Below are 23,593 nucleotides of genomic sequence, written 5' to 3'. Positions count from 1 at the left end.
TGATAATTTAAAGGTATATTTTTGGTCATGCCACAGATATGGATTTAAGTTACAATAAGTGCATTGTTTAAAAAAAATCAACATTTAAAAAAAAATCTAAGTATATCAAACACACCTCGAACTATGGGAGTCGGTGGCGCCCCCGGCGTCATTAATTGCAATGACAGAAGAGTGAATGTTGTTGAAAATGTGGCGATAATATCCTGTTTTTTTTAATCCACCCTTTGTTCGTGTTTATATTGTTGTTCTATTTTACTCCTAAGCAAGCTATTTTATACAAAACATTCCTTAAACATTTAAATATCGCAGAAAATGACGTTGCATGGTCCGTTGTGAAAAAAATGCAAGTCCAGGAAGTGACGTATTTTCGACCGAATGTCTTCCGGTATCGATCGCGTAGTGACAATATATAGTTGTGACTGAAAGAAGAACACCGGAACCTCAACTGCGCAACACAGTTCCTAGACGGACATCCAGCGACACACTTTAAAATGGCAGCTAACATCGAGCAAATCTTCCAAGATTTTATTTGGAATAAAATCCGAGAATTTGAACACCAGAATGTGGACACAACGTATGATATGATTATTTTTTTGCATGCACCTTAGCTATTCTTGTCTAAACGTGATAGGCTTTCATTATTACGACGGTAAAAGTGACGGTTTAACAATATTTTCATTAGTTTATCCTACTTAAACGTAATCAACACATAGATCATGCAGTGTTCGCTGAGTGGTGTGGCTAACGGCTAAGTTGTTGGCAGGTTGAGCCATATGTTATGTCTTAAAAGCTCAAACTGTTATATACAAGACGGTGCTGATGATTATATCTACTTCGGCACTGTCAAAGAAATACAAATATTTTTGAATAACTGATTGTGGTTTACAATGTTATAGACCTGCACTGCTTCTAAATGCGATACGTTTACAATGGTATTTACCGCTGTACATTTATGAGGATGATGTACGATTGAAATGTAGTCAAATTATTACCTTCCGGATTGTGTCAAATTAAATTCAAACAGAACTATCTGTGAATAGGGAGATTATGTTAATGTGGCTATTGTGTACTATTCATTTGATTTGAACGTGTTTTTTATTTATATAATTATATTTACTGTTATAGCTGTGCTGCACATGCTGATTCATGTAGTGAAATGGTCTCAGGAGACGAAAAGATTGATGGCAGGAGTTCACAGAAGAAACACAAGAAACACAAAAAACATAAAAGTAAGAAGAAGAAAAAGAACAGAGAGGAGGAAAAAGAGAGCAGGTTAAATCCTATGGAAAGATTGGACGCACAAACACAATCTCCCTCCAGGTAAGACAGTACACCAATATTTAGATTTCTTACCGTGCTGATGTTTGATCTCAAAATAACCACTTTTTCATTGGTTTGCCATGGTACATTTGCTGTGGTTAATACTTGATAGTCTGTTTCACCTACTTTAATGGAATAATTTATATAATAGTCTGCACATGTATATAATTGTCTATAGATACTTAAATAAATTACACAGGTCAGTGGAACCCTGGCACAAACCCATCTGACCCTTACTTCTGCTTTATTACTACATTTAAATGTTTGCAAATCTGTCCCCGTTTTTCATCAGAATAAGATCCTCAACAGTCACTGAGCAGCAGGGTAAGCATTCTCCTCCTGATATAAAATCAGAAATTAAATTTATCTTAGCACTGGCTGTTGACCTGTTTTTCAAGATGATGATAGTAGCTCCAGAAGTCACAAGCACAAAACAGGACGGAGGAGGAAGAAGAAGAGGCACAAACATGAGGGACGAGAAAACTCCTCTGATTTTGACACAAAGGAACGAGAGACTAAAACTGATGAACGTTTATTGTCAAAGCAACATGAGCAGCTGCCTGATATCATTCCAAAACAGGTAAAAGAATAAATAAATAAAAATGGTGATGATTACATCACCATCGGCCAAAAATTGAAGAAAAAAATGACCTGTCTTCTGTATCTTTCAGGACAGTTCCATTAAACAAAAAACAGATGACAATAGGTGGAGCCAGTCCCGTTCACATTCTAACTGTTCACATTCCGGTTTAGAGTGGTGGACCTCTCGACCTTGCAGGTAAAAATCCAGATCTTGTTCATGATCTCCTTCATAAGGTCACAGCATTGGGTACAGTTACTGAGTGAGACATACAATTCCGGTCAGAGCTTTCCAGTAGGTCCTAGCATATTTGTGATTTAGCATTTGCGACCCTGCAAATGTTCATAGTTGTGGTCAAAAATGGTTTTATAATTTTGTTTGTTTTACAGAAAACACCTCATTCACCCTAAGTTAGAAATGATTTAAATTAGGGGTGTAACCATTAATTTTAACAATGATTCGATTCAATATTTGTAATACTATTCAGAGCTTTTTTTTTTAAAAAGAAAATACAATACAAAACGATACAGTGAGTTAAAATCGATTCAGTAACTTTTTAGCAAAACAAATCAAGCAGTGTGACTTTGAAATAAATACTGGATACTGGACATTGTAGGATTAGTTTCCCATTTTCCTGTTATTTCTTGTAAGGGAATTATGTATAAATTAATTACGGACACAAACAAGCAAGAAAACAGCAATCAATTGCCAATAAGTTCACATCTTATTTGAAGAAAGTGCAACCAACACTTTAGGTTGAATTAACAGAAGGAAACATTTCCTGCTCACATTTTAAGCACTAAAGATATTTTCACTAGAAGTACAGTAACCAACATTTTAAGAGTAGATTTACCTGCTAAATAAAGTTCCCCGACCCGGCCGTACAATATCTGTTCTCCACCCTCACATCGCTAATGAAGGACAGCGTCCCAGGAGCGCAGAAACATATAAGCCCCCCCCCAAACTTATTGATGGCATTGGTCCCTCGCTTTGTAATTTCCATAGCCTTCTTGATCCATCTCTTCTATTTATTTGTTTTTCATCAAAGGATTTCTCCTTGTGTTCCGGGAGTTGGTGGGTCGCGGTAACATGCACTGCTGTCACTTCCATTGTTTCGGCCGTGTCTTCTATGGTTTAAAGTTGAGCTACGGCTTTATTATTGGGTTGTGTCGTTTCTATTTATTGTGGCTTTTGCAATCGCGCTGTAGCTGAAATTTATGATATTGAAATGCCTGGTTTGGGAAGGAGAGACAGTCGGGGATACACTCTGTCTCAGACGGTTTAGCAAGCGGTAACAAACTCAGAGAGTCAAAACACACATTAATACTGTTCGCCACAATTTATGTTTACGTACTGAGCACACAGACACACAAAAACTCGCGGGACTTCTTGCACACTGCCACTCGTGCACACGTCACAAACAACAGTACCTTCCCTTAAAAGCACATAAACACATACACTACCGTTCAAAAGTTTGGGGTCACATTGAAATGTCCTTATTTTTGAAGGAAAAGCACTGTACTTTTCAATAAAGATAACTTTAAACTAGTCTTAACTTTAAAGAAATACACTCTATACATTGCTAATGTGGTAAATGACTATTCTAGCTGCAAATGTCTGGTTTTTGGTGCAATATCTACATAGGTGTATAGAGGCCTATTTCCAGCAACAATCACTCCAGTGTTCTAATGGTACAATGTGTTTGCTCATTGGCTCAGAAGGCTAATTGATGATTAGAAAACCCTTGTGCAATCATGTTCACACATCTGAAAACAGTTTAGCTCATTACAGAAGCTACAAAACTGACCTTCCTTTGAGCAGATTGAGTTTCTGGAGCATCACATTTGTGGGGTCAATTAAACGCTCAAAATGGCCAAAAAAAGAGGACTTTCCTCTGAAACTCGACAGTCTATTCTTGTTCTTAGAAATGAAGGCCATTCCACAAAATTGTTTGGGTGACCCCAAACTTTTGAACGGTAGTGTATGTCACAGATTACTATTGTCTTGCGGCGTTTGCGTTTGTTCTGACCTTTCTCGACTGCCGTATATATCCGCCATTTTTGTTTTGATGACGCCACAGATGAGAAAATAGACTTAACATTTAAATATCTTTATTATTACATGTACTAAACTTCATATCAATTTTGCCGTGCATTTCTAGTATCTATCCATTCCCTTATGAAACAATATTGGATCAATACCAATCTCTTGTAAGGTAAACTTGCCCAGCACAGATCATTATACTTATTTTACTTATTTCATTCTTATTTTATTAAACTAAATTTAAGAATATAAATTGATATACCAATGTATCGATCATTCGTTACACCGCTAATTGTTTTTAGCAAGCAAACTAGCTACATAACGCGTAATGATGTGACATCAATGCAGGATGGTGGCAGTGTTGTGTGTTAACCACAACTACAGTAGTGTATAGGGTCTTTAAAAAAAAAATGCCTCAAAATGTACAGCAAAGTGAACTCAAGTTTGTATATGATCGGAAGTCATTATCATCTACAAAATATAAGCAGCGTGACATTGTTTAAGAAGGCAGTGCCAGTGTTTATTGTTAGCTGTAGCTAGTGTAGTTTTGACAACCAACTGTGTTGAAATTCAACATCAAAACTTGCAGCGAGGTAAACAAAAGTTAATATACAGTATAATCTGAAATCATTACTGGAGTAGACTACTACAGCAGGCACATAGTGTTGATTATGTAGAGGCAGCTTGGAAAAACACCTTCTCAGATAAGATGGCCAGGATGACCCAGTGGCTTGCAAAGCAGCTTACGGTCCACCACCGTTTTGCCAATTTTGAGTGAGCCGGGGGAGGCCCCACAACAGATGTAAGAGCGGTTAAAAGGCTAGCTTTTGACTGCAATTCTAATAGTTCAATCAATCACATTGTCATTCATTAGCAGTGTTTGTAATAACAGCGTTATATAATAATGGTGTTATTAACGCTGTTACTTTTACTAGTAACGAGTAGTCTAATTACATTCATTTATGTTGCAACACAGTTACCAATACGCTTGATGTGATGTGGCATACTACTTCTTAATGGTTTTATGTCAACATGACAAGTGTTAGAAACACAGAAAGTTCAATGCAGGAAATATACAGACCTTGTCATAGAATAGAATAGAAAGTACTTTATTGATCCCTGGGGGAAATTCAGCACCACAGTTCGCTCACAATAAATACTATACAGCATTATTCACATGTGAATAATATAAATATATTATACATATATTGTACATTGAAGTGCAGTCAAGAAGGAACATATGCATTATACAGTCTGATGGCTATCAGTATGAAGGACCTCCTGTGTCGTTCCGTGTTGCATTTTGGGAGTCTGAGCCTTCCACTGAACGTGCTCATTCTCTCCGCCAGGTCCGAGTGTAGTGGGTGTGAGGTGTTGTCCATAATGGCTAGGAGCTTTGCTAGACTTCTCTTCTCTGACACCACCGCCAGAGAGTCTAGCTGCACTCCCACTACGTTACTGGCCTTCTTTACCAGCTTGTCCAGCCTGTTTGCGTCCCTCGCTCTCAGTCCGCAGCCCCAGCAGGCCACGGCGTACAAGAAGGCGCCCGCCACCACCGACTCGTAGAACAACTTCATCATCTTTGTACAGACGTTGAAGGATCCTAGCCTCCCGAGGAAGTAAAGGCGGCTCTGTCCCTTCTTGTAGAGTGCCTCAGCGTGTTTTGACCCATTGAGCTTGTTGTCGATGTGTACTCCGAGGTATTTATAATCCTCAACCATGTCCACATCGACCCCCTTGATGGAAACAGGGGTCACCAGAGTACTCCTCCTTCCCAGGTCCACAAGCAGCTCCTTGATCTTTGTCATATTGAGCTGGAGGTGGTTCTTTCCACACCATGTGACAAAGTCCTCCACCAGTGCCCTGTATTCCTCATCATCACCATCCTCAATACACCCCACTATCGCAGTCATCAGAAAACTTCTGAAGGTGGCAGGACTCTGACTGATAGTGGAAATCGGTGGTGTAGATTGTGAAGGGGGAGAGGACTGTGCCCTGCGGGGCCCCGGTGTTGCTGACCAGCCTGTCAGACACAGTCCTGCAGTCTGTCAGTCAGGTAATCAACAACCCAGGACACCAAGGGGGCCCCACCTGCATCGTCTCTAACTTCACACCCAGTAGCCAGGCTGTATGGTATCAAACGCACTGGAGAAGTCAAAAAACATGACCCTCACACTGCTCGCAGGCTTGTCTAGGTGGGTGTGGGCTCGGTTCAGCAGGTATATGACTGCATCCTCCACTCCCAGCCGGGGCTGGTAGGCGAACTGGAGTGGATCCAGGTGGGGCTTGATCGTCAGGCGCAGTTGTTCCAGGACCAACCTCTCCATGGTCTTCATGATAAGGGAGGTTAGAGCCACCGGCCTGTAGTCCTTCGACGTGCTGGGTCGCGTGTACTTGGGGATGTGGACCACGCATGAGGTTTTCCACAGTGTGGGGACTTTCTGCAGCCTAAGGCTCATGTTGAAACTGTGTGGTGTGCTTCACAGCTGTGGGGCGCAGGCTTTGAGCACCCTGGGGCTCACAGCGTCAGGACCCGCGGCCTTGCCTGTGTGTAACTTCTTTGGCTGTCCATTCACCTGTTCTGCAGACAGACACACTGGGGGGTCTCAGGTGGTTGGGGGAGGGAGGGTCGTAAAGCTGAGGGTGAGGGGTTAAGTGGGGGGAGGTAGTCATTGGAGTTGGGGGGCTGTGAGGAGGGGTGTGGGGGGTGTATTGGTTCGCTGAAGTTGTCAGGGGGCCGGCTGGCTTGTCTCGGGGGCGGGGGGCAGGAGCTTGTCGGCGCCACTGTGTCAAATCTGTTAAAGAACTGGTTTAGCTCATTGGCCCTCTCTTTGTCTCCGTCCACCCCTCTGCCCCCTGACGGTTTGAGGCCGGTGATGGTCTGCATACCTCTCCAAACCGCCTTCATGTTGTTGTCCTTCAGCTTCCCTTCCAGCTTCCTCCTGTAGTTCTCCTTGGCCTCCCTGAGTTTGGTCTTCAGCAGCCCCTGAACTCTTTTCACCTCCCTGTTACCAAGCATTGAATGCCCTCTTCTTCTCATTCAGGAGTGCTTTGATGTGGCTTGGTCACCCACGGCTTGTTGTTTAGGTAGCAGGTGACCGTCCTTGATGGGACATTTGAGTCAACACAGAAGTTGATATAGTCTGTGATTCACTCTGTGAGCCCGCCAATGTCCTCTCCATGAGGCTCCATGAGCACCTGCCAGTCAGTTACCTCAAAACAGCCCTGTAGTATCTCTTGGACCCCTTCTGACCACCTTCTCACTGTTTTTTTGGTCACAGGCTGTCTTTTGACCAGAGGCACATAACAGGGGTTGAGGTAAACAAGGTTGTGGTCTGACCGGCTCAGCTCTGGTAGTGGTATGGGGCTATACGCATCCTTAATGTTCGCGTACAGCAGGTCCAGGATCTTATTTCCTCTGGTGTGGCAGCTGACATACTGGGTGAAGTTGGGTAGTGATTTGTCCACAGTAACATGGTTAAAATCCCCCGAGATGAGCATGAGAGCTTTCGGGTGCTAAGTTTGGAGTCTGGCTATCAAGCTGTGGATGACGTCACTCGCAGCTGCAGCGTTAGCAGCGGGGGATGTATACTGCTATCATGATAACATGCGGAATCTCCCTGGGCAAATAATATGGTCTGAGTCCTACAGCTAACATCTCTATATTCGGGTCACAGTGGCGCTCTTTTATTGTGATATGACCGGGATGACAATATTTCTTATTAATAAACAAAGCAAGCCCCCTTCCTTTCCGCTTACCGTTGGTTCTGTCCCGGTCAGCGCGCACCGTTTGAAACCTGTTTATAGAGACGTTACTATCCGGAACATCGTCGTGCAGCCACGTCTCAGTAAAACACATTAGGCTACACTCACGATATTCTTTCTGACTACCGACAAGCACCGACTGCTCATCCATTTTATTTGCCAGAGACCGCCCGTTACCCATGACGACGGAAGGAAGATATGGTTTATATCTCCTTCTCTCCCTCCTCGCTTCAGCCCTCTTCTGTCTCGAACGTCTACCTTTCCCTCGACAGCCACGAGTACCTCCATAAGTCCTTTTTAGCTCCTCCGGGATCTGGTTAGTTAGCGCCGGGTCCGTTAGCTGGATGCTAACAACTGGTGTCGCTAACAACTGTTCCCTGGTGTAGATAAAGGAGCCTCTCCACTGTTGTTGTCCCTCTCAGCTCTTCAGTAGTGTCCCCACCGTCAGTAGGACGAACAAAACACTTCTAAAGTGCATGTTTCGAAGGGCACGACTAGATAAAAAGTAAATGTGGAGTAAATGTAAAAGTATAAAAAGTACAAAGCGAACAAAGACAAAAGACAAAGACGCAGCGAACTGCAGCAGTGGTCGACAACTAAATACTTAAAATCGTTTTAAGTTGTGGGCTTTGAATCTAAAATTCAATGGAAGTTTAAGGTTTTGAATGAAATTATGGAAATAAATAAACTTTTCCATGATATTCTAATTTTATTATTATTTATTACTAGGAGTGAAAGTAACAATCAGGACCACACTAAAACAAACTTGATATGTAAAAAAAAGAAGGAGGCAACATCCCACTGCAAACAAGATGTATAATATACGTGCACACATGCACACACTACTATTATAACTATAAATTATGAACAACAAATCAATGATTGTTCTGACAAGCTTGCAATCTTACAATTTGGACAAGAAGATATGAATGCCTTCGAAGCGCATTCAATCTCTATTAACCGGAGGTAAAACAATCCAGTGAAAAGATTCAACAGAGCTGCTGTCACTGTCAGCAAACCGAACTGAGCTAAAATGCCGCTCTGACCACGCTCTTGCTGACGTCAGATGTCACTTGGCAACAGGCACCACCACCTTTTAAAGGCAAACACACATTTTAAACATTGTTTTATTAATTACTTTCCCTAGTAATTATTCATGTTTATTAAAGGATAATTCCATTAGTAATTCAGTTACTTGTTTGATAAACTAACGAGTAACTATAATTAATTACCTTTTAAAAGTAGTTTTCAAAACACTGTTCATTGGTGATGAGTACCTATGCTGTTTTTTCTTTAAAATTAAAAAAATGCGTGAGGCATATTTCGGGCTTAAAGGCCTACTGAAATGAGATTTTCATATTTAAACGGGGATAGCAGATCCATTCTATGTGTCATACTTGATCATTTCGCGATATTGCCATTTTTTTTCAAAGGACGATAAAGTTCGCAACTTTTGGTCGCTGATAAAAAAAGCCTTGCCTTTACCGGAAGTAGCGTGACGTCACAGGTTGAAGAACTCCTCACATCTGCACATTTTTACACCAGCAGCGACAGCGATTCGGACCGAGAAAGCGACGATTACCCCATTAATTTGAGCAAGGATGAAAGATTTGTGGATGAGGAAAGTGACAGTGCAGGAGACAGGATAGTGCAGTGCAGGACGCCAGGGTGTATCTTTTTTCGCTCTGACCGTAACACTTTCTCCTTTTTCTATTGTGGATCACAGATTTGTATTTTAAAGGCCTACTGAAACCCACTACTACCGACCACGCAGTCTGATAGTTTATATATCAATGATGAAATCTTAACATTGCAACACATGCCAATACGGCCGGGTTAACTTATAAAGTGCAATTTTAAATTTCACGCTAAACTTCCGGTTGAAAATGTCTATGTATGATGACGTATGCGCGTGACGTCAATCGTTGAAACGGGAAGTATGCGGACACATTGAATCCCATACAAAAAGCTCTGTTTTCGTCTCAAAATTCCACAGTATTCTGGACATCTGTGTTGGTGAATCTTTTGTAATTTGTTTAATGAACAATGAAGCTAATAAGAAGAAAGTTGTAGGTGGGATCGGTGTATTAGCGGCGGACTACAGCAACACAACCAGGAGGACTGAGAGGTGGATAGCAGACGCGCTAGCCGGCAAACTCACCTTAACTTCCTCCGTCTCCGGGCCGCCGAACGCATCTGTGATCGGGTGAAGTCTTTCGTCGCACCGTCGATCGCTGGTAGGCAGGTGAGCACGGGTGTTGATAAGTAGATGAGGGCTGGCTGGCGTAGGTGGATAACTAATGTTTTTAGCATAGCTCTGTGAGGTCCGGTTGCTAAGTTAGCTTCAATGGCGTCGTTAGCAACAGCATTGTTAACCTTCGCCAGCCTGGAAAGCATTAACCGTGTAGTTACAGGTCCATGGTTTAATAGTATTGTTGATTTTCTATCTATCCTTCCAGTCAGGGGTTTATTTCTTTTGTATCTATATGCAGTTAAGCACGATGCTATCACGTTAGCTCCGTAGCTAAAGTGTTTCGCCGATGTATTGTAGTGGAGATAAAAGTCACTGTGAATGTCCATTTCGCGTTCTCGACTCTCATTTTCAAGAGGATATAGTATCCGAGGTGGTTTAAAATACAAATCCGTGATCCACAATAGAAAAAGAAGAGAGTGTGGAATCCAATGAGCCAGCTTGTATCTAAGTTACGGTCAGAGCGAAAAAAGATATGTCTTGCACTGCATTCTAGTCCTTCACTCTAACGTTCCTCATCCACAAATCTTTCATCCTCGCTCAAATTAATGGGGTAATCGTCGCTTTCTCAGTCCGAATTGCTCTAGCTGCATTGAAAACAATGGGGAAATGTGAGGAGCCTTTCAACTGTTGACGTCACGCTACTTCCGGTACAGGCAAGGCTTTTTTTTATCGGCGACCAAAAGTTGCAACTTAATCGTCGATGTTCTCTACTAAATCCTTTCAGCAAAAATATGGCAATATCGCAAAATGATCACGTATGACACATAGAATGGATCTGCTATCCCCGTTTAAATAAAAACATTTCATTTCAGTAGGCCTTTAAACCACCTCGGATACTATATCCTCTTGAAAATGAGAGTCGAGAACGCAAAATGGACATTCACAATGACTTTTATCTCCACGACAATACATCGGTGAAGCACTTTATCTTCGGAGCTAACGTGATAGCATCGTGCTTAACTGCGGATAGAAACAGAAGAAACATGCCCCTGACTGAAGGGATAGACAGAAGATCAACAATACTATTATTACTTCTACCAAACCAAACCCTGGACCTGTAACCACACGGTTAATGCTGTCCAGCCTGGCGAAGCCTAGCAATGCTGTTGCTAACGACACCATTGAAGCTAACTTAGCAACGGGACCTTGACAGAGCTATGCTAAAAACATTAACTCTCCACCTACGCCAGCCCTCACCTGCTCATCACCACCCGTGCTCACCTGCATTCCAGCGATCGACGGCGCGACGAAGGACTTCACCCGATCATCGGTGCGGTCGGCGGCTAGCGTCGGATAGCGCGTCTGCTATCCAACTCAAAGTCCTCCTGGTTGTGTTGCTGTAGCCAGCCGCTAATACACCGATCCCACCTACAGCTTTCTTCTTTGCTGTCTCCATTGTTCATTAAACAAATTGCAAAAGATTCACCAACACAGATGTCCAGAGTACTGTGGAATTTTGCGATGAAAACAGACGACTTAAGCTAGCCACCGTGCTATTGCAAAATGTCTGCTTCAACCCGTGACGTTACGCGCAAACGTCATCATACCGAGACGTTTTCAGCCGGATATTTCCCAGGAAATTTAAAATTGCACTTTATAAGTTAACCCGGCCGTATTGGCATGTGTTGCAATGTTAAGATTTCATCATTGATATATAAACTATCAGACTGCGTGGTCGGTAGTAGTGGGTTTCAGTAGGCCTTTAAACTGGACTGTGCGTTTTTGTTGTTTTATGTTACTAAGGAACCGGCAATTGAAGAGAAAGGGTTCTGGAGATTAAATTAATCTAATTAGAACACTTTTTTTGCAATTATAATTATAGCACTTTTAATTATTCCATTATTGAAAAAGTATGTCAATGTCAAGGTAACGGGGTAGGAGTGAGCCGTTCATCAAACGTAGACATTTTTATGAGTGTATCGGTTACTTCCGGTTTCTAGAGTTTTTTTGTTGTTGTGAATGACCAGAGAAAGTTTCCACCTACAAAAGGCTGGATATACTTATTTGTAAACTTAACATAGGCATTACTGTCGTACTAGGTTTTGGCTCCTAATTATTTATTGAACAATTACTGTACATCTCCAACATATAAAAAAATGGGTTCACTGTGGAGTGAATTTCTTTAGCTTTACTCTAATATACAAAGGGGCAAATCATGCTCACAGGTTCATATATGTACATACGCATTGATAGATGGTTTATAATGCTATTACCATTGAAAGGGCAGGTGTCAATAATCTCATTCCTTCCACCGTTACTTCCTTCTTTTGTATGTCTTTGAATAGGTCCTTAGACAGCAGAAATAGTTTGGACCCGTCTACAGAGTTTAAAAAAAATATCTCAAAAGATAGCCAGCATCTGTCGCACAGTCCTAAAGGTGGAAACAAAGCAGAACTGCAGAGACTGGACCACAGTCACCAGCCAGCAGGGACAACAAGAGAAAGTTCATGTTGGAATGGTATATTATTCTTTCCACTGTATGAAAATAAATGTTTCTTGGTTCTGCTGGTAGCTCTGCCTTACAGTGCTTTTATGCTCACACTAAAAACAATATTATTCTTTTGTGCTACCACTGCAGATTGTCCTGCATCTGGGTCCCTTCCAAGCCCATCTGTTGAGTTGCAAGGTATTGGTGAGTACATTGTCCCACAGCTAAAAGGCTCAGAGTACGTCTCAGCCCCTGAGAGAAAATCCCCTGCAACGATGAAGCTTAATACCACCACGACACTAAGGAGTAAAGAAGGAAAATCAGTGACCAGGCAGAAAAAATCTAGGTCCCCTTCAAGGACCCTCAGGAAGAGGGCTAGATCCAGAAGCTCCCCAAGGAGAAAGAGTTATCGGTCAAGGTCAAATCCATTGAATTATTTTCCAATGTTACTGTTTTTTAAGAAATATTTTATATCTAATAAGTAATGTGAGGTAAGCAGAACTAAATATGGTCTATGCAGGTCCAGAAGCCGACAGTCACGGAGGTCATGTTGTACGTCACGAGATGGGGGATGGCAGGCTACCTACAGCCAGAGGGACCGCTGGAAACGAGAGCCAAGCCACTCGCCTGTGCTTATCCTGCGCAAAAAAAGGCCCCCCACTAGCAAACATCGCACAGCTGCCAGCAGCCCTCAAAAAATCAGTGACCTAGGTCAGATATTATTCTTCCAGTTTTTTGTTCCCGACCAGTCAATTGTACTGCAGTTTCTCTTATTAACTGCAGCCTACAATTAACGCAGTGGAAAGGGACTATTTTCCTACACATAAATAAGTACTACTGTAATGTACTTTGTTTTTTTGGTTTTCTTTAGGAAAGGAGCAGCTGTTGGAAATTGCAAAGGCCAATGCAGCTGCCATGTGTGCCAAAGCAGGTATGTCCATCCCCTCCAGCCTTAGGACCTCAATGCTGCCGTTGGCATTGCCAAACATGGCGATGAATGCTGCTATGGCCAGTATGACAGCAGGTATGAATAATAATGAAAGGAAACATTAACATTACAGCAACTGAACATAATTGGCTGTGTCTCTTTTACAGCCACCATGACCGCTGCCTTGTCCAACATTGGTACCCTGTCCTCACTATTGCCGCTGCAAACCATTATCAACAAACCTGGTGCAAACCTTGCTCAGCCCATAAATGCTGCTTTTGAGGAAGTGAAAAAGAAAGTAGTGAAGCATGCTAACAGCATCAGCATTAAAGAGTTCACTGATGTAAGGCCCTGGATCTATAGATTTAACTCTGAAAAATGCAGACTTCACAAATCTTGTAGTTAGTATTAATAAATATTGGGTTCTAAGCAGAACCAAAACCAGGTTCCATAATGGCACCAACCTAAACAATATTAACCAGACCGAAAAAAAGAAGTACAGTATTTTTCGGACTATAAGTCGAAGTTTTTTTCATAGTTTGGCCGTGGGTGCGACTTAAACTCAGGAGCGACTTATGTGTGAAATCATTAACACATTACCGTAAAATATCAAATAATATTTTTTAGCTCATTCACATAAGAGACTGGACGAATAAGATTTCATCTGATTTAGCGATTATGAGTGACAGATTGTTTGGTAAACGTATAGCATGTTCTATATGTTATAGTTATTTGAATGACTCTTACCATAATATGTTATGTTAACATACCAGGCACGTTCTCAGTTGGTTATTTATGCGTCATATAACACAGTGGTCCCCAACTACCGGGCCGCGGCCCGGTACCGGTCCGTGGATCGATTGGTACCGGGACGCACAAGAAATAAAAAAAATAAAAATAAAAAACCTTTTTTTATTTTTTATTAAATCAACATAAAAAACACAAGATACACTTACAATTAGTGCACCGACCCAAAAAACCTCCCTGCCCCATTTACACTCATCCACACTCTTTCGCACAAAAGGGTTGTTTCTGTTATTAATCTTTCTGGTTCCTACATTATATATCAATATGGATCAATAGAGTCTGCAGGAATACAGTCCGTAAGCACACATAATTGTATTTTTTTTTGACAAAAAAAAAAAAGATAAAATAATAAAAAAAACATACAACGGTCCACGTCCGCGGTTACAAAAAGGTTGGGGACCACTGATATAACGTACACTTATTCAGCCTGTTGTTCACTATTCTTTATTTATTTTAAATTGCCTTTCAAATGTCTATTCTTGGTGTTGGGTTTTATTTAAAAAAATTCCCCCAAAAATGCGACTTTACTCCAGTGCGACTTATTTATGTTTTTTTCCTTCTTTATTATGCGTTTTCGGCCTGTGCGACTTATACTCTGGAGCGACTTATACTCCGAAAAATACGGTAGCTATCGGGGCCTCTATTTGGTGCTAAATAATTGAAAACTTAAAGGCCTACTGAAACCCACTACTATCGACCACGCAGTCTGATAGTTTATATATCAATGATGAAATCTTAACATTGCAACACATGCCAATACGGCCGGGTTAACTTATAAAGTGCAATTTTAAATTTCCCGGGAAATATCCGGCTGAAAACGTTTCGTATGATGACGTTTGCGCGTGACGTCAAGGGTTGAAGCAGACATTTTGGAATAGCAAGGTGGCCAGCTTAAGTCGTCTGTTTTCACCACATAATTCCACAGTATTCTGGACATCTTTGTTGGTGAATCTTTTGCAATTTGTTCAATTAACAATGTGGACTGCAAAGAAGAAAGCTGTAGGTGGGATCGGTGTATTAGCGGCTGGCTACAGCAACACAACCAGGAGGACTTTGAGTTGGATAGCAGACGCGCTACCGTGAGTACAGCTTTGGCTTCCAAACATTTGTTCGCTTGCCCGTACGTGCGTGCTGCTATGTGCATGTCACGTACGTAACTTTGGGGAAATATATGTTTCTTGCCGACTCTGATGGCGGCCGGGGTGTCGTCGAAAGCTACAACGCCGCCGCGCCGCTGTTCTTACCGGTGTCTGGGTTGACTTCCTCTGTCTCCGGGCCGCCGACCGCACCGATCATCGTGGTGAAGTCCTCCGTCGCGCCGTCAATCGCTGGAACGCAGGTGAGCAGGGGTCGTGATGAGCAGATGAGGGCTGGCGTAGGTGAAGAGCTAATGTTTTTAGCATAGCTCTGTCGAGGTCCCGTAGGTAAGTTAGCTTCAATGGTGTCGTTAGCAACAGCATTGCTAGGCTTTGCCAGGCTGGACAGCATTAACAGTGTGGTTACAGGTCCAGGGTTTGATAGTATTGTTGATCTTCTGTCTATCCTTCCAGTCAGGGGCTTATTTCTTCTGTTTCTATCTGCAGTTAAGCACAATGCTATCACGTTAGCTCCGTAGCTAAAGTGCTTCGCCGATGTATTGTCGTGGAGATAAAAGTCACTGTGAATGTCCATTTCGCGTTCTCGACTCTCATTTTCAAGAGGATATAGTATCCGAGGTGGTTTAAAATACAAATCCGTGATCCACAATAGAAAAAGGAGAAAGTGTGGAATCCAATGAGCCCTTGTACCTAAGTTACGGTCAGAGCGAAAAAAGATACGTCCTGCACTGCACTCTAATCCTTCACTCTCACTTTCCTCATCCACAAATCTTTCATCCTCGCTCAAATTAATGGGGTAATCGTTGCTTTCTCGGTCCGAATCGCTCTCGCTGCTGGTGTAAACAATGTGCAAATGTGAGGAGCCCTTCAACCTGTGACGTCACGCTACTTCCGGTATAGGCAAGGCTTTTTTATCAGAGACCAAAAGTTGCAAACTTTATCGTCGATGTTCTCTACTAAATCCTTTCAGCAAACATATGGCAATATCGCAAAATGATCAAGTATGACACATAGAATGGATCTGCTATCCCCGTTTAAATAAGAAAGTTTCATTGCAGTAGGCCTTTAGCCAACTGCAACAAGTGCTTGGCTGTGATATTGTGCGTCTTGCAAATAATACAGCGTTGCGACAAAGCACGTAGTCTGACACTTTTTAAATTTATTGCCGAACTTAACACTCCAACAGCAGCCTTTATAACACAGCTACTGGCACAGCGCCAACCAATAACCTTCATAGCTAGCCACAACAACAATACAACACTTGTATGTTCTCTATTTTCTGTATTGGTGCAACAATTATGACAATATATTGTGGAGTTTTTTTCTTCTTTTTTGAATGTATTACTTGGAGCTTGCAACTTGCTTACAATTCAATTTTCATCAAAAATTGGTCTGAGGAATTTGTTTGGCGTTCAGGCTTGTCACTCCTGCCGTCCTGCCACACTTACAGTACATACTAGGAGCGTGTGCACACACACAAACGCAGTCCGAGAGAAGCAACTAACAATTTGGAGTCTTCTTGTCTACACATTTAATGATAGGTAACGTTAGCTTTTTCAAATTGCTGTCATGGGTTAACAAAATGACAATGCACGTGCATATGTTGCGTAGTTTGGTCATTACATGCTGAAAGCAATAAGAGGTCGGTTTGCAATGCTTATAACACATTGGAAAGTTATGTTGCAAACAGCTCCTTGAATAACTGAAATATTTCAATCAAAAGTTTGTTCAACTACATGTCCCAAAGTTCCATTAAAATAGTGTTGATAATTACAAAATGTACATGTTTTCCATTTACTAACTACTGATTTGGGCACTGTTTAAGCAGGCCACTGTTTTAAATGTATCGACTTGGTACTAGAATCAGTTGAAATGGAAACCATCCTTTGCCAGGACAGCATCATTAAATGTTATTTAAGGTTTCAGTCCTACATATTTGTTTGATCTGTATCAGCAGTTACATATTTGTCTATAATTGCCATATTTGTGTCTTTAGAAGTGCAAGATGATTGTGGACAGCAAAGGCGAGCTGCCGGAAGCATTACCGCACGTGTTGGTGGAGGAGGATGACGGGAAACCATGTGGGGGATTGCTTCTGCGTGAACATAAAGCGATCAGCTTCAACATTAACGTAACACATTCCACGAATTACATGCAAGCCTAAAATATTCTGATATTCTGACTTAATATAGAAATATTCTTATAATATTTTCCCTATCTTCATTACCAGAATACCACAGTACGACCAGCCGCTGCAGGCATGGCAAAAGAATTTCCAGTGTCTTCAGGATCTCAACACCGTAAAAAGGTATGAATGAAAGATTTAGAGGTCATTTAAAATAAACTGTCCTTGTGTTATGGATTGAGTGATTTGATGAAGTGTGTGCTTTCAAGGAGAGCAAGGCACTAAATGTCTATGGAGATTGGGTCCCAGTGGACAAAACATCAGTGGAGGCAAAAGCTGCCATCCCCATGGCGACAGTGAGCACCAGTGAAACTCTGAACTCTCTAACATTGCCTGGACAGTCTGAAGCACTGGCAGCGAATCACGACAGTGTTTTCCCTGACCCACCGCCACAGGTTCAGTTGCACTGAGGTGTTTCTTGTCTGTAAATTTTGCATGTCTAACACCTATTACTAAATGTCTTTGTAGCCTGTTGACATCTCTCAGGCTGTGAGTGAGAGAATCAAGGCTCAGAGGCGCTTAACCGAGAACCCCCTTGATGTCAGTGCCATCTGCATGCTTACCCGAGCCCAAGAGCAGGTATATTTTGATTATAATCATTTTGTTAAATGCTCAGAGATAAGCTTTCACACTAACGCTATCATTCCTTTCCACTAGTACAGTTAGATAGAAAGCTACACCGAGAGAGAGGCACGTAGACTTTATTATATCCCAGGGAATAAGATGGTCTTCGTCTGCTTTTGTTTTTGTAGCTTTTTTCTAAACTCTAAAATGTTTGCTGAAATGTTTCATTTGTGGGCTTACGTTTATTTATATAAGAACAGTGGTGGTCTTTCAAATAGAGGAAGCTCATTTTCAGCTACTCTAAACTCAAGTATAGCTTCTATTAATAGATAAAAGATGTACAGATGCTAGATTTCACAAATAACTTGAAACATGCTATGGCAGAGGTATATATTTCAAGATTGCGGGTTCGCTCATTTTGCTGTCAATCAAAAATAAATTTAGCCTCAGACAGCATTCAGTCATCATGCGAAACTTAGTGTCCCGGCCAGCCGAGTCCAAGCCCACTTTCCATACACTTCCATAGACAGCGAGCGGTGGGGAAAAAGCTGAGCATTTACCCAGTGACTGTATAGTTTAACTTCAGTGGAACTGCCCAATCTATGCTCCCCCATTGAAGTCAATGGACGCTATTTAATTAAGCTACGAGAATGAATGACAACAAAGTATTTAGACCCCTTTAAATTATTCACTCTTTGTTTCATTGCAGCCATTTGCTAAAATCCAAAAAGCTAATTTGATTTCTCGTTAATGCACACTCAGCACCCCATCATGACAGAAAAAACAGAAGTGTAGACGTTTTTGCCAATTTATTAAAAAAGAAAAACTGAAATATCACATTGTCATACATTTTCAGACCCTTTGCAGTGACACTCATATTTAATACACATGCTGTCCATTTCTTCGGGTCCTCTTGAGATGATTCTGCTCCTTCATTGAAATACAGCTGTGTTTTATCAAACTAATTAGACTCTTTTCAAAGTTTGGGAGCACCACAACTCTTCCTAGACCTGGCCATCCAGCCAAACCGAGCAATTGTGGGAGAAAAGCCTTGGAGATCACTGTGGCTGAGCTCCAGAGATGCAGTAGGGAGATAGGAGAAAGTGCCACAAAGTCAGCTATCACTGCGGCCATCCACCAGTCAGGGCTTTATGGACGAGTGGCCCGACGGAAGCCTCTCCTCAGTGCAACACATATGAAAGTCTGCAGAGTTTGCCAAAAAACACATGAAGGACTCCCAGACTATGGGACATAAGATTCTCTGGTCTGATGAGACCAAGATTAAACTTGTTGCCGTTAATTCTAAGCCGTATGTGTGGAGAAAACCAGGCACTGCTCATCACCTGCCCAATACAATCCCAACAGTGAAACATGGTGGTGGCAGCATCATGCCATGGGGGTGTTTTTCCGCTGCAGGAACAGGACGACTGGTTGCAATTGAAGGAAAGATGAATGCAGCCAAGATACACACTGATTTCTAGACTTTGGAACACATCTATTTAAAAAATAGAGGATTAAGTTACTTACCGTGCAGCCATGAGGGGCACATATGAAATGACACTTCCTGGTCAAAAATGTAGGGGTGTGGCCTAAATCTAGAATCAGCCACGTCACTCGTAGTGACATAAAAAATAGGGACATGATTTTTTGAGCACTATTTCTTAATTTAGAAATTAAACCTACAATAAATCTATGTCTTTCAACCTGTGTTTAAAGTTAATCATAAAGGTATTTTAAATTAGACCATTGAAACAAATCTGCCAAATGTTTTAAGCAATATTTTCATAAATTGAAATTTAGGGGTTGCAATTGGGGATAGCTACTTTTCAATAGAAAGTGCCCTATAAAAGATAATTTTGTATTTATTTATCTTATCACTACCTCAATTAATGCACTGGGTTTAAACAGATCATAATATAATCTCCGTAAAAATCCATGTCTGCATACTTAATTGTTTTAGTAAACCCATTTTTGGGTTAAGGGACAGCACTTTGCATTAATTCGATAGAATCATTATACATATACTGTATATATATTATATATATATATATATATATATATATATATATATATATATATATATATATATATATATATATATATATATATATATATATATATATATATATACGTATATATATATATATGTATATGTATATATTTATATATGTATATATATGTATATGTATATGTATATATTTATATATATGTATATTTATATATATATATATATATATATACATATATATGTATATATATACATATATATGTATATATATGTATATATATACATATATATGTATATATATGTATATATATGTATATATATACATATGTATATGTATGTATATATATATATGTGTATATATATGTATATGTGTATATATGTATGTATGTATGTATGTATGTATATATATATATATATATACATATATATATGTATATATATATATATATATATATATATATATATATATATATATATATATATGTATATATATATGTATATATATATATATGTATATATATATATGTATATATATATGTATATATATATATATGTATATATATATATATATATATATATATATATATATATATATATATATATATATATATATGTATATATATATATATGTGTGTGTGTGTGTGTGTGTATATACAAACCCCCTTTCCATATGAGTTGGGAAATTGTGTTAGATGTAAATATAAACGGAATACTGATTTGCAAATCATTTTCAACCCATATTCAGTGGAATATGCTACAAAGACAACATATTTGATGTTCAAACTGATAAACTTTTTTTTTTTTGCAAATAATCATTAACTTTAGAATTTGATGCCAGCAACACGTGACAAAGAAGTTGGGAAAGGTGGCAATAAATACTGATAAAGTTGAGGAATGCTCACCAAACATTTATTTGGAACATCCCACAGGTGAACGGGCTAATTGGGAACAGGTGGGTGCCATGATTGGGTATAAAAGTAGATTCCATGAAATGCTCAGTCATTCACAAACAAGGATGGGGCGAGGGTCATTACTTTGTCAACAAATGCGTGAGCAAATTGTTGAACAGTTTAAGAAAAACCTTTCTCTACCAGCTATTGCAAGGAATTTAGGGATTTCACCATCTACGGTCCGTAATATCACCAAAGGGTTCAGAGAATCTGGAGAAATCACTGCACGTAAGCAGCTAAGCCTGTGACCTTCGATCCCTCAGGCTGTACTGCATCAACAAGCGACATCAGTGTGTAAAGCAGACCTGGGCATTCTGCGGCCCGCGGGCCGCATCCAGCCCTTTGTGCATCCCTGTCCAGCCCGCGTGAGGCCAATTATAAATTACAAAATACATTTTAAAAAGTATCTATGTCGAGTGTGCAATACAACGGTGCTGCTTTGGTTTTGAAAATCGTTATTTGTATTACTTCCGTGTGGGCGTGTGCGTGATTGTGAGTGAATGTGAACAGCTGCAATCACAAATTACAAAATAAAGTTGAAAAAACATCTATGTCGTGCGCGCAATACAACTGTGCTGCTTTTATTTTGAAAAATATTATTTATGGGCGTATGTCCGTGTGTAACCTGCGAGTGAAGGTGCACATGCAGCGACAAGTGATGCACGGTTTACAACCGAGACGCTAAAAAGAGAAAAGTTGATGACGAATGGCGTGTTTTCAACAAGACATGGACTGCCAAGCAACATTCCCTCTAAGGTGCGCGCCTGCGCAATTGCGCACTGCTCAAGCGTCCGCTGCGCACAGCAAATATATGCCGCGCACCAAATCAAATCCCATCTGAATTCTAAACAAAATAAACATTTTTATTCTATGTAATTTTGCAATGCAACTTTGAGTGACAGTGACAACAAGCGGCCGTAACGGTGTTCGACAACACCGTTCAATTGAACACCGTTCAATTATTGTAACGTCTATCGTGCTGCTTCGAGGACAGGAATTATATCGATCACTTTATTGAGCAAAACTGTTAATATTCGGACATAATCACAACAAAAACATGAGTAAAACACTTCTATCTTGAAAAACTAGTCATTTTCTGCCGTACAAACCAGGCCAAAACCAACTTGTCATCTGTCACCAACACGCATACCACTAAACCACTGGTGCGTTTATGGCCACACAAAAAGTCGGACAACTCAAACACCACACAAAGTTACACTATATGACTCTTCAGTCATACGTGTGCTTATTTTACTGTCATTTATTATTAATGTTAATTTATTTATATTAGTCATGGAATGCTGTTACACACACTATGTTGAAGTATTACTATTATTATTAATTATTATTGTTATTATTATTATTATTATTATTATTTATCTTACGGTATATATCAAAAATAATATTCATCAAAATTTAATTGAAATATTGTCGATGTGGCCCTCCAGCAGTGCTCGGGTTGCTCATGCGATCCCCGGTAAAAATTAATTGCCCACCCCTGGTGTAAAGGATATCACCACATGGGCTCTGGAACACTTCAGAAACCCACTGTCAGTAACTACAGTTGGTCGCTACATCTGTAAGTGCAAGTTAAAACTCTCCTATGCAAGGCGAAAACCGTTTATCAACAACACCCAGAAACGCCGTCGACTTTGCTGGGTCTGAGCTCATCTAAGATGGACTGATACAAAGTGGAAAAGTGTTCTGTGGTCTGACGTGTCCACATTTCAAATTGTTTTTGGAAACTGTGGACGTAGTGTCCTCCGGACCAAAGACGAAAATAACCATCCGGATTGTTATAGGTGCAAAGTTGAAAAGCCAGCATCTGTGATGGTATGGGGGTGTATTAGTGCCCAAGACATGGGTAACTTACACATCTGTAAATGCACCATTAATGCTGAAAGGTGCATACAGGTTTTGGAGCAACATATGTTGCCATCCAAGCAACGTTACCATGGACGCCCCTGCTTATTTCAGCAAGACAATGCCAAGCCACGTGTTACATCAACGTGGCTTCATAGTAAAAGAGTGCGGGTACTAGACTGGACTGCCTGTAGTCTGTCTCCCATTGAAAATGTGTGGCCATTATGAAGCCTAAAATACCACAACGGAGACCCCCGGACTGTGAGACCCCCGGACTGTTGAACAACTTAAGCTGTACATCAAGCATGAATGGGAAATAATTCCACCTGAGAAGCTTAAAAAATGTGTCTCCTTAGTCCCCAAATGTTTACTGAGTGTTGATAAAAGGAAAGGCCATGTAACACAGTGGTGAACATGTCCTTTCCCAACTACTTTGGCACGTGTTGCAGCCATGAAATTCTAAGTTAATTATTATTTGCAAAAAAAAAATAAAGTTTATGAGTTTGAACATCAAATATCTTGTCTTTGTAGTGCATTCAATTGAATATGGATTGAAAAGGATTTGCAAATCATTGTATTTTATATCTAACACAATTTCCCAACTCATATGGAAACAGGGTTTGTACGTGTGTATATATATATATATGTGTGTATATATATATATATATATATATATATATATATATATATATATATATATATATATATATATATATATATATATATATGTATATGTATATATATGTATATGTATATATATATACACTACCGTTCAAAAGTTTAGGGTCACATTGAAATGTC

General features: G+C 40.3%; 1 protein-coding gene across 3 annotated transcripts in view; it reads left to right on the top strand.

Moving 5' to 3' along the window:
• The first annotated feature begins 395 nt into the window (after nucleotides 1–395).
• Nucleotides 396–23,593, top strand: part of LOC133654110 (protein SON) — a 188,093-nt gene continuing 164,895 nt past the window's right edge. The window contains exons 1-15 of one of the 3 annotated variants that reach the window (XM_062054137.1): nucleotides 396–574; nucleotides 1,126–1,320; nucleotides 1,613–1,644; nucleotides 1,719–1,900; nucleotides 1,992–2,098; nucleotides 12,248–12,420; nucleotides 12,541–12,808; nucleotides 12,911–13,101; nucleotides 13,262–13,414; nucleotides 13,486–13,661; nucleotides 17,219–17,353; nucleotides 17,453–17,530; nucleotides 17,617–17,802; nucleotides 17,876–17,986; nucleotides 18,954–19,241. In XM_062054137.1, the coding sequence (XP_061910121.1) occupies nucleotides 492–574; nucleotides 1,126–1,320; nucleotides 1,613–1,644; nucleotides 1,719–1,900; nucleotides 1,992–2,098; nucleotides 12,248–12,420; nucleotides 12,541–12,808; nucleotides 12,911–13,101; nucleotides 13,262–13,414; nucleotides 13,486–13,661; nucleotides 17,219–17,353; nucleotides 17,453–17,530; nucleotides 17,617–17,802; nucleotides 17,876–17,986; nucleotides 18,954–19,226 (2,343 nt within the window). In that variant the 5' untranslated portion in view covers nucleotides 396–491 and the 3' untranslated portion in view covers nucleotides 19,227–19,241. Of the gene's footprint in view, nucleotides 575–1,125; nucleotides 1,321–1,612; nucleotides 1,645–1,718; nucleotides 1,901–1,991; nucleotides 2,099–12,247; nucleotides 12,421–12,540; nucleotides 12,809–12,910; nucleotides 13,102–13,261; nucleotides 13,415–13,485; nucleotides 13,662–17,218; nucleotides 17,354–17,452; nucleotides 17,531–17,616; nucleotides 17,803–17,875; nucleotides 17,987–18,953; nucleotides 19,242–23,593 lie in introns of those variants that run through there. The other 2 variants (XM_062054136.1, XM_062054135.1) reach the window with 2 other exon arrangements.

The sequence above is a fragment of the Entelurus aequoreus genome, linkage group LG07 (assembly GCF_033978785.1).
Source record: "Entelurus aequoreus isolate RoL-2023_Sb linkage group LG07, RoL_Eaeq_v1.1, whole genome shotgun sequence".
In the NCBI taxonomy this organism is placed as follows: Eukaryota; Metazoa; Chordata; class Actinopteri; order Syngnathiformes; family Syngnathidae; genus Entelurus; species Entelurus aequoreus.
Note: the sequence above shows the minus strand (reverse complement) of the source record. Positions and strands in the feature narration are given on the sequence as shown.